A 12,123-nucleotide genomic window follows, 5' to 3' on the forward strand; every position below is an offset into this window, starting at 1 on the left:
TCAGAAAAAAATTATATATATTTTATTTTTAATTAAAGGTATTTATTACGAATTTTACATTATTTTTACGTTTAAACACTACATAATTCGTATTTAATTATAAATAATATTCCATAAATTATCAAAATTATTTTTATGCATCATAACACTTATAATACTAATTATAACATATAAACATAATTAATTTCGAATTTTACAAAGAATATACAATAAATATAAATATAAATGACAATATTGAAAAAATTTAATAAAAATAGAAAGTACCTCAAATTTTCTTCAAGGTTTTGAGAGAATAACTTAAGTTTTTGTGTTTGGCAAGAAAAAATGAATGAGGAGCCATGTATTTATAGGTAAAAAATGGTTGGTGAAAATAAAAAAAAAATAATAAAATAAAGGTGCCAATTTTGACAAAATAATAAAAACATGTTAAAAATATTTTTAATAAGTTTTTGTTTTTGAAAAATATTTAGTCAAAATTCATGGGCTCATTATTTAATTTATAAAAAAAAATCTTATTTCTTTTTTTTTATAAGCTAAAAATATAAATAATGATTAAAATAACTTATCATTTAATTAATAATTATGTTACATATAGTTTTATATATAATACACATTAATATTAATATTAACTAAAGTTATTTTATTTAATTAGTATAAACTTTAGTTAACAAAACGTGTCGACAAAAAAAAAAAAAATTTTAATCAACATCAAATTTAATCATATATTAAGTATAGATAACAACCCTAGGGGCAAATTAGTCAATTCAAGTATGGAAATATGAGGGTTGTTATAAAACCGGACCCTAAACCCATCGCAAGAATATTGGAATACGAATCCACAACACATTCGACAACCCCAGCAAACGTGCCCATTTTTCTTAAAGTCGAAATACGCCCTTTGTATCTGAGCAGGAACTCTTTAACCCTGGCCTCCACAAGAGGCGTAGAATCAACCATGAACACACACCGATCCAAATTATCAACAACGACCCAATTTGGTGTAATTGACACACAAGATCGAGAGTGAACACCACGAGTAGAATGCCCACCATTTCGCCGACATGGTCGTCCACAAAAATAGGTTTTCCGAAGACAATAGATCCGTTCATCTGTTGATATCACCAAAGAAGCGTGTTCAATTTGTTCAAAGGTAATAAATACAAATATCCAAAACGACCACGATTTGATTTCCTTGATCGGCCCAAACCTACCGAGAGTGTGTTTGAGTATATTATGTGAAATCCCTTCAAATCTTCCAATAAAAATGGAATCACCCATCTGACCCTGCCGGAATTACTCCACCCCGAAGAAGAGGAAAAAAAGAAGAAATAGAATGCAATTTAGGAAAAGGTGGACTTGAGAGAACAATTAATAACATCAGTTGATAACATTAAGATTGATTCTATAACACAATTACAATGAAAAAAACCTTTATTAATGATAACATTAGTATTAAAAGTCATAAACATTAATATTGAATGAGAATTTCCTTGTGTTGGAAGGAATGTCAAAGATGTTAGGTTTAATTGTTGTAGATACACTTTTAAAATAATCTAAGTACAAAGTAGTTGTAACTATTTGTACATTTGAGCACTACTTATATAGTACAATCTCTTTGAATCTACCATTGCGAAGATAAATGTAACATCAAACAATATATTAAGAGGCAACTGATACGGGTTATTTCATATATAAAATGAGAAAGGAATGGTAGTGTCCATATATTAAGACACTAATAACAAAATAAATAATAACATCAACAATAACTTAAAAATTTGTAACAACACTGAATATATGAAGTTAAATATCAAACAAACTTTTTATTAAGAATGTTGACACTTAAAAATTCTGGAAAGTAAAGAAGCATAAAATACCAAAATTATCCAAAACAAACATTAATATTAATATTGATTCTATAACACAATTGCAATGAAAAAAAAAACCTTTATTATTGATAACATTAGTATTAAAAGTTATAAACATTAGTATTGAATAAATTTTTTGAAAGAAATAGAAAATACATCTGACCGTGTTTATACATTGAAGTATTGCAGCCCATCCATATTATCAACATCCCAAAATGGCTAACATATTTCGATCCAAATATAAAGAGACTAAATTGAAAGAAAGTTTGATTTTACCCAAATAATCAATTAAGTTGGTTAAGAAAGAAGTATTAAAACAAATAATTTAAAGCAAACTGAATTGGGTTCAACACACTTTAGAGATAACAAACTGAATGGGCAGAAACATGTGTAACACTGAGTAGAGTAGATATTGTCATTCGATTTGTTGAATAATTCTGCTTTTACGTACAGACTTTTTTGGCATGCTTCCAGGAGCACTGTGAGCTCTCCTTCTATCTTCTTTTCTCTTCTCGGCATCAGCCATTGTACGTCTAAGCAAAGTTGTCTTGAATATTGGCTTTGGCAAGTGTCTGTGCCTGCATTATATTCACGTCAATCAAAATCATCATCATCTTCTTATTTATTACTTTATTTATTACTAGCTGAATAAAGGTGACAAACAAAGAGCGGTATGAGTAGGTTACTTAGTAAAATATTACTGTATTTAATTTGGTTGATATATATAAATCAGGTTTAGCGTGGCCCAAAGGATTCACAACTAGACCCACATGCAGTCATGCACTATACGGGACAGGGATCCCCTTGTTTGTATTTATATACTGTAATTATTTATAAAAGCTAATAGCAGAAAGAAAACAAACATGGGTCCTCAGTCATCACTCCCTCATTAGAGCTGCCAGAATTTACCCCGAAACCATTAATCATACAATCTGGTGGGGTCCTTTTGGGCCTTGTTTATAACCACCTTTCAAATCATACTGAGGGCATATAAGATTGGGTTAAAGCCTTCAAACTATAATTATTATTACCCGGAACCAGTGGCGAAAACAGAATTTTTTTCACCCGGGCCGAATTTTTTTTTTAAAACGTAGCAACTTTTTTGGGTAAAATATGAAGGTTTTTGGGCAAAATATGAAGGTTTTGGGGCAAAATTTGGAGGGTTTTGGGCAAAATTTGAAGATTTTGGGGCAAAATATGGAGGCTTTGGGGGAAAAAAAAAATTCACTGGCAAAATCGAAAAACCCAAAAATTTTACACTGAAAATTGCAAAGCAAATCAACTGAGGGCGACTGCCCCCGCTTGTCCCTATGTGCTTCCGCCCCTGCCCGGAACCTCTAATTCATTCATATTGGTACTTCTAATAATAATAATAATATGATGATATTAAATATAATAATAATTATTTAATTCTATGCTTTGTCTTTTCTTTTGGTTTAATTTATAATTAGTTTGTTAATCATCCTATATAAAGTGCTGAAAGTCTCGCTATATAAGCCTCCCCCCTTATTCCTCTCGATTACATATATTGATGAATTGACTTCCTTACTCAGACACCGTCTGTATACAGACCCATAGACACACATATTTTAGCTTACAAGCATTTGTTAATTTTTGACTCAATTTGATAACGAGAGAAAATACAAGTTGAAATTGAACAATGGGATTGAATAGTGTCTTGTAATAAGCTTTTGTATTGTAGTAGTATAGGGGCTTTAAGACTTTTACACTTAAATGAAACTTTCTTGGTTATTTCATAGATTTTTGATCACATAATTTGTATGGGCAGCTGTTTAATTTTGATAATTACATTTTTTCAAAATGCAGGTTTAGACCCGAACAGTTATGACCCAATTACGTTGTGACCCAACACTGCTTAAACCAGGTTGCCAAACCAACCCACCAGGCGCCAGCCCTTGAGCTTTAATGTGGCTAGAGGATTAACAACTATACCCACACCATTATTATTCAAGTAAAAAAGAGCAATAAGGTTGTTAATTAATGGCAATAATACCTTAATATACGTTTAACTTCAGGTAAGTGCTTGTAACGTTTCTTCAAAGCATCCATATATTCATGCTTCTTACGTTCTCGTGGAAGAATCTGCACACACAACACCATATACTTTAATACACCCCAGACAGATGCACCATAATAAACCATCCCCAAACTAACTAAGACCAACAGGTTCGGTTCTTTATAGTAAGGTTATTTATAACCAAATGACAAAAGTGTGTGATTTTTTAAATAACTTCAATTGCTGAAACAAGACTATACAGTGTGACTAAAGCCAAAGAGAAATAAACTTACAACACCCATTTGCTCGGATGCTTTAGCCTTCCAAAGCCGAAGATTAGTGTCATCACTACCCGAGATAATATAACTTGCATCACCACTAAACTTAACACAAAAGACCCTGCAGCATTCAACAAAAGTGTTGGTGTCCAAAATATATACACGCAAAGATATACAAAAAACTGTTACACTAGACATACAAGAAAAACACATTATAATCAGCAAAGACACAAACCTTTGCATTCTCTTAGTGTGATATATTTCCCTGCTATGTCCACCATTATACTGAAAAATCCTTACCTGATAAAATAATCCAAAAGCATACAAGTTGGAATTGGATACTTTCACCACTTTATAGATACACTAGAGAGCAAAACGAAATATAAAAAGGAAAAAAAAAAGAACCTTAAACAAACTTCTATATCTATAAAGGACTTGATAGAGAAAAGCATTATTCATTCAATGATTATTGCTTGCAGTCATTTCATACCATACAGCATTGTATATCCATATAGGAATTAATGATAAAAAGAAAGTAAAAAGCCTCTTACTGTTCTGTCATAAGACCCAGTTACAAATTCACGACCTGTTGGTGAGTAATCAATATCCATACTGCGAAGTTATCAGAGAATTAGAATCAGTATCTGAACATATGTATTGAATTGAATATAACCTGTCTTACACTGCAGACACATGATCTTTGTGCACACATTTGGCCTCTTCCAATTTTCTTGAATCGAAACTGTAACAGTTGCAATTTTCATTTGCCTGCAACAATAGGTAATTTGGTTGCAATTTTCTAAGTAGTAGCAGAAACATTTTTAGTTAATTAATGCTTATGAACTTATTTTGCTGGTTTGGAGGTGTTAAAAATTCCAGTAGTTTAAATTGGTGCTTACAGCTGTGAAGTTCATGGGCTCCATCGGATTCCAAGCAATAGAATTTGTTTTCGTCTGCATATATGAAAGTTATAAGTGAACTGAGTTAAGATAAAGGAGCATAGTAGATAAGCTGCACATAAGTAACCCAGCAACAGGTTAGTACAGTTCTCCTGCTAGGGGTTTTATCCTTATGCTGATTCAGGAGATAGATACTTTCACATTATTATTCACATCAATTCATAATAATAAACTGACACTTGTAGCAACCAAATATAAAGGGTTTTTTGACATCTAGAGAAGAAGCCATGTAATTGTAGATGATACATTGTCAAAAATAACCCTAGTTATAAAGCTTTGCAATCTAGAGAAGAGCAGTCATGAAGATATCAACAATATATCAATCAACTCAAGCACACAATAAATTGCATATTTGTCACAATCATTTTTTTAATTCACCTGTATTCTTCTATAAATATTGATCAACTTTCCCATTAAAACATAAGACTAGACATGCGCACAAATACCAAAGATGAACAATTAACAACTATGTGATGTTCAAATATTATAAGTACACAATAATAAAGACAGGAAAAAAAACAGCTAGGTAAGTTATAGTGAGAAATTGCATACAGACCCTCATGATAAGTTTTCTTGCTGGAGATGCGGTACGAAGATCATAAATTGTTATGCTTCGATCACTGCATGAGAATAAAGAAATGTGAGTCTTTGAGGGAAAAGGAACATGGGCAGAGAATATGCACACATACATGTGAAAAACATCTGTTAAATGCATAATATACTTTAAAGAGTCCGACGTGACATTCACCAGTGAGAAACAACATATATTATATAGTTATTAATGGTTAGGAATCATGTATACAGGTGGATAATACTAGAGGGAAAACTTGCAGCCTAATCATAGGTTTTACAGCACAAAATAAGATAAAAATATATATATTGAAAAAAAAGCATATTATACAGATACATCGTCACAGAATATACATCATGTTGGTGCTGTGCATGTATATATATATTATACCTGCCAGATGTTGCCAATATATTTGGCTCCCCAGGATTAAAACGAACAGAAATAACTGTGTCATTTCCCCATTCAAAACTGCTAACTGGCTGAGATCTATAAATGCATAATAATTAAAAAAAAAAAAAAAAAAAAGGAAAATTATAAACATTGTACTAAAAATATGAACAAAGACCAGATTCATTACCTATTGTGATCCCATATATCAACTTGGGCACCAGCTGTGGCAAATAGACCACCTTCCCACTGATGGTCCACACCCCTGTAATATCACAAGCCTTAGTTAATTAAAAATATTTATGAAAAGCAATCACAATTAAAGATGCCAATTCAACAATATGAGTGTGTAAATTTCATAATGGCTCATTGCTATCAGCCCAAAAATACACATACAGGTCAAAAATCACCTAAAGACCAAGTGTACTTTCATGGCATAAAACTTCTTGACCAATAAAAGTTGAGATGATATAATCTGATACAATAACTATTCATTACTATAGAAACCATGTTTCAGGTCACCACGCCTAACTTGTACCGCAAATTTATACGCGTTTTTGGCAACCTCAAATCACAATCAGCTAGAAAATTCTGTCATCAAAGTTCCTCTTTCCTTATCAAGGTATCAATATTGCACAAATTCCCTCAAACATACTCTAATATGAACTTGAAAGGTGGATTCAACTTAAAACATGTAGCTGGTGTGAAAAGTAAAGTTCGACATACAGAAACAAAAAATAATCAAACTGCTGTTAAAATATAACAATACACTTACTTAAAAGCATTCTTCCAAACATAGGATGCCAGTAACTGCAGTCACAGAAAGCCACACCATGCTAAACTTAGCAAAGAAATCACATTATAGATAGTTAAGACACTACAATATGTTAGCATTGACCTTATCTGAGCTATCAAATGAATCGTCTGACTCAATGCCACTTGCATGAGGAATCCTCCATAGTCTAACACTGATTCAATCGAGTACAAATGAAAATTAATATAATATTTCATATACAGAATTAAAACTATGCCCAAATACAGAGTATGAAATGAAAAATATTGGCCTTACGTGCAATCATTTCCACATGACACAAGTATACGTCCATCTGTTGATACTGTCAAACCAGACACAGCGCCTTGGTGGCCAGGATATTGACATACTGTTTTTCTACATGAGAAAAAAAAAAAAAAAAAAGAATAAAAAAAAGTCCAAAAGGGTCAATATATACATTAGATGACAGAAGTCATCAGCTTCCTCGTTATGAAACATGGCTATGTAAATGGTAGTACTATATTTTTAATAATAACGATATCACCAATACTTGGGTTATTTGCATATGTCCTAGTATTCTCTTGTATAATCAGCTAGGGCCACATGAGTAACAAGCAGTGTTTCATACAACACTATGCACACCGTAAAAGTTGCACTCTGGAGCGGTTGGGTCTTTTCACAGTAAAACAATAAGATGTTAAGAATTAACAATAAACTATTCATATATCAATCAAATTATATAATATAAATTTCAAAAATTACTAATATGATGCTATGTGATTGATATGTAATGAGTTCACATAAAATTCTATTGTCGATATATATGAAACAATTCTTCTCGTGTAACAAAACATTGTTGGTTTTTAAACTTAGAGAAGTATTTTTCACTTATGTAGAGAAGTTGTACCAGCTCAGCTAACAAATTCATGAACATCTTGAAGGTGGGCAACATGATCATATAAATCTGGATATGTATTAGACATTAACAAAACGACTACATGCTATTGGTCTAGCTTATTTGTATTGAATTCGTTCGTAAAACTTGCAACTATCAATTTTTTGCCGCAAGCTTTCAATTAAGTTCGATATTTTGAATCCCGTGTGAGAAGGGATAGAAAGATGCAAGTGATGTGAACAACTAAATGGTTGAAAGTGTTACCTTGAGGCAATATCCCATAGACGGATATCTGCAAACAAATAACATATGAATAACTTTATTGAATATATAAATGTAAAATGTATATAAGTAAACTAATAAATAAATGTAACAGTAAGTGAAGGTAGATTATTACCTCCATCCATAGAACCCGAGAATAAATGTTTCAAATGACTAGGGTTTTTAGCCATACATGAAATGGCATCTATATGCCCATCCATAGCTCCAATAAACGGCCTTGCAAATACCTAATCCAAACAGAAAAACAATTATTATTCTCATCTAGAATGAAAACGTATGTTTATGTGTAAGTATATATGAGATTAGGGTTACCTTATCTAATTTGGCAGCATTAAGAGCTCTAACATACTCAACAGCCTTTTCCTGAGTACGAAGGTTTGGGTCGTAGTTTCGAGAAACCCTCTGATATCATCATATACACAAACGATTACTTATTATTAAATATATATATATATATAAAAGGAAAAAAAACAATTGAATCAAAAGATAAGGTATATAATATAATACCTGAAGATCGTTACTTCGTTCCCGTGTGAATTCATCAGCAGAACGAGAAATAACCCTAACTCTCATACTTGATTGAGTCTTCTATTACTTTAAGTAAAGAGAGCGAAACAGCAACTGGGTTTCGGGTATGAATGTAAATTGTAGTTCCGATGGCGGTAGCCGCAGCGGCTGACGTGGTGGTGATGGATGGGTATGAAAAAACACCTCTCTGCTCAAAAGGGTCTTTTTAGGGGTTTAACAAGTTACGGCAACGATGTTTTTAATTTTTATACTCATAAAATAGCTGCACTTGGGGTTTTGCCGTTTTGTTACACGTTAGCCTTCTCTATTGTCCACCTTTATTCTTTTTCACAAAAACAAAAACTATATAACTGTTATAAAATATCTAAATTGTGTTATAAAATATCTAGATTGGATGTTAATTTTATTATTATTATTATATTTCTTGCATAGTAATATTTATACTATAAATAGACATGTATGGTAACCATTTAAGGTGTACCATTTCTCTTGAAATATCAATATCAATATTTCTTCTCTCCTTCTTATCTCTTTTTCTCTCTTTGTTCTTATAACCATTAAAGGTAGTTATAAGCCTACTGAATTATAACACGTTATCAGCACGAAAAGCTTAGTGTAATTAAAAGATATCTCAAACGATCACGAATCACTAATCAAGGTATGAAATTATTAATAATTTTCAGACTCGAATATATCATATTTTGGACTACTAACATTTATATTTATGTTATTTAAGTTATATATGGTCGGTTATACCACCTGAATTATATTTCTGTAATCTAACTTTTACTAACTTCACTAACATTTATATTTATGTTATTTAAGTTATATATGGTCGGTTATACCACCTGAATTATATTTTCTGTAATCTAACTCTTATTAACTTCACTAACATTTATATTTATGTTAATAAGACCTCATGATTGTACGCAACACGTCATTTGACAACACGGTACTTTATGTACGCAACACGTCATTTGACAACACGGTACCATGGGTCGAGATTAATTCCGATCAATACGAATACGACGGGGTCTTTATATGTTATCTAACATTTATGATTACTTATGCAATTAATCATTATTTATTTCATGCATACTAATGTTTATTCTTAAATTTATAATTTTAAAAGTTAAAATAAAAAAATAGTTTGTATTTTTATTAAAAGTATATCTTAAAAGTTAAAGTAAGAAAAAAAAGGGATGGTAAAATGGAATAGTTTTTTGTCAAAAATGAAGTATTGAAAATGAAGTGGTCTCCTTCTATAACTAAAAAAAAATATATACTTTTATCAAATGAATTTTTTTGTGGCCGACAATTTCAAACACGAGTCCGTGTTTAGTTTATCAAGAATATCTCTTGCTTTGGTGAAAGGTCACGATCACGATATCAGGTGTTATGAAAGAATTAAAAAATTGGTCAAGTGGTCTTTTAAAAACTAGAAAAAAAATTTAAACAAAAAGTTTTTTTTATATATTTATAATTTACGGGTAACGTAAAAAAAAGGAAGTTTTTTTAAAAAAAAAAAAAAACAAAGAAAGTGTTTAAATGAGTTTTACAGAAAGGGGGAAAGCAAAGTAAAAAAAAAACTTTTTTCCAAACAAAGGTAAATGAAAGTAGGACTTAATACAAGAAAAAAGTAAACATCTCCTAGACGTGATAAAATCTATCAATGATAAGTATTAGACTTGATGAGCTAAATGTGACAAAAATGTTTCAACATGTCTTATGTTAATTTTCTAAAATAAGTTATTATTATTCCGAGTTTAACACATATACATATGTTAATTAAAAACAACCTTTTTTGTTCTTATGTAGTGTTGGGTTGCAATTTTGGTTGTATGCCATAATTCCATCCAGTAGAGTGACAATAGAAAACTTTTGATGATAATCAATAAAAAACTTTTTTCCAAACTTGTCAAATGTTTTGTTAAAAACGTGACCGTTGAAAAAAGGAGGTTGAATAATAAAACTTAAAAAACAAATTATTTTTTTAAGAGTGTGCATCAAAATGGCCCGTTTAATAATGGGGAGTAAAAATATAGTCAAATTGTTTCAACGAACAAGGGTTCAATTGGATGTCTCTTAAAAAAAATCCGCGGGTACGGGTGATGGATCCAATGGATCCGCATCCACGACCCGCGGGTGCTATCCCTAATTGTGACAAGTACAAATCAACTAAAAGTCTAAAAAATAAATGCTCTTATAGGGACCAAATGTTCACAATAATTGCCTAAGCTAGATATGAAACAAATAGTTCATAAAAAAAAAAAAAAAAGGTCGTTGTGCGTTTTCGGGATGATAGCCGAAATACACTTACAAAAGTAGGTCAGCCGTCAATTCTTTATGGCCATATCAACGTAGATCAATAAAATCATTTATGGTTTTGATAAAAGATTAATTAAAAATTAATTGTTTTTTTGGTCTTGGATTCTCGGTAACAAAAGCAAAGGTTGTTTTTGGTTGCCACAACAAACAAGACAGAGGTTGTTGACTTTTGTTGTTAAACATGGCACAAGTGAACAATAACAATAGATTATTGTTTTTGAAAAGAATAATGATGCGTTAATTTTATTGTATAAAATAAAATTAAAGAAAATGGTTTTCATTGATGACTATGAACAAACGCAAACAAAGTGTTTGTGGTATTTGGTGATTAAAAAAAAAGTGCATCTAAAGCTTCTACTGAAAATAATATGCATCTAAAGCTTCTACTGAAAATTAATGTGCAAGGTACAACGTATAACTATATGGTCAAATTCATTTGAGCCTTCGGAGTCACAAGTATATGATGTATATATATATTACTCAATTAACAAAATAGTAAATCTAAATTAATTCATATGAATAGTAAAACGAAATTAATTAATTTACTATTCACATAAAAAAGCGCATATGATAAAAAGCGCATCGCATATGATAAGCGCATATGATAAAAAGCGAATATGATGAAAAGCACAACGCATATGATGAAAATCGCATATGATTAAAAGCGCATATGGTGAAAAACACAGCGCATATGATTAAAAGCGTATATAGTGAAATGGATATATGATAAAAAAAAAAACACATATGGTGATTTATAAAAAAAAAAAAAAAAACACATATGGTGATTAATGGAAAGCACATATGGTGATTAATGAAAAGTATATTGTGAAAAAGAATCACAAATGTTTCTTGAAAGAATTCAAGGTAAGATATATGAACCAATTCATCCATCATGTGAACCATTTTGATATTTCATGGTTCTAATAGACGCATCTAGCGGATGGTCTCATATTTGTATGTTATCAAGCCGTAATATGGCATTTGCAAAGTTTCTTGCACAAATTATTAAATTGAGAACACATTATTCTGATTACACCATTAAAAGGATGAGACTTGATAATGCTGGTGAGTTAACATCTCAAGCATTTAATGATCATTATATATCTACAGGGATTGTTGTTGAACATCCAGTTGCTCATGTGCATACACAAAATTGGTTTAGCTGAATCAATAGATAAACGCTTACAGCTAATAACTAGACAATTGATAATGAGTACAAATCTCTCAATATTTATATGTGG

At 30.9% G+C, this 12,123-nt stretch overlaps 1 protein-coding gene across 1 annotated transcript; it reads right to left on the reverse strand.

Moving 5' to 3' along the window:
• Nucleotides 1–1,963: 1,963 nt before the first annotated feature.
• LOC139856178 (uncharacterized) lies at nt 1,964–8,791 on the reverse strand. Its single transcript, XM_071845427.1, has 17 exons — nt 8,534–8,791; nt 8,339–8,428; nt 8,142–8,253; nt 8,009–8,036; nt 7,147–7,245; nt 6,976–7,045; nt 6,853–6,887; nt 6,268–6,342; nt 6,081–6,176; nt 5,676–5,739; nt 5,060–5,113; nt 4,843–4,928; nt 4,712–4,772; nt 4,396–4,460; nt 4,176–4,281; nt 3,880–3,968; nt 1,964–2,443 (listed from the first exon to the last, which is right to left on the reverse strand). Exons 1-17 carry the CDS (start codon nt 8,597–8,599, stop codon nt 2,281–2,283), a joined length of 1,359 nt encoding a protein of 452 aa, XP_071701528.1. The 5' UTR covers nt 8,600–8,791; the 3' UTR covers nt 1,964–2,280.
• Nucleotides 8,792–12,123: the final 3,332 nt, after the last annotated feature.

This window comes from Rutidosis leptorrhynchoides, chromosome 6 (assembly GCF_046630445.1).
Source record: "Rutidosis leptorrhynchoides isolate AG116_Rl617_1_P2 chromosome 6, CSIRO_AGI_Rlap_v1, whole genome shotgun sequence".
NCBI lineage: Eukaryota > Viridiplantae > Streptophyta > Magnoliopsida > Asterales > Asteraceae > Rutidosis > Rutidosis leptorrhynchoides.

Excerpts from the sequence above, each read along its gene's own strand:
- LOC139856178 (XM_071845427.1), bottom strand. The coding sequence starts at position 8,599 with ATGAGAGTTAGGGTTATTTCTCGTTCTGCTGATGAATTCACACGGGAA. Across the intron at positions 5,740-6,080 it reads ATATTGGCAACATCTGGCAG|TGATCGAAGCATAACAATTT; the intron begins GTATAATATATA and ends ATTCTCATGCAG. Across the intron at positions 4,773-4,842 it reads AAAGATCATGTGTCTGCAGT|TATGGATATTGATTACTCAC; the intron begins GTAAGACAGGTT and ends ATAACTTCGCAG.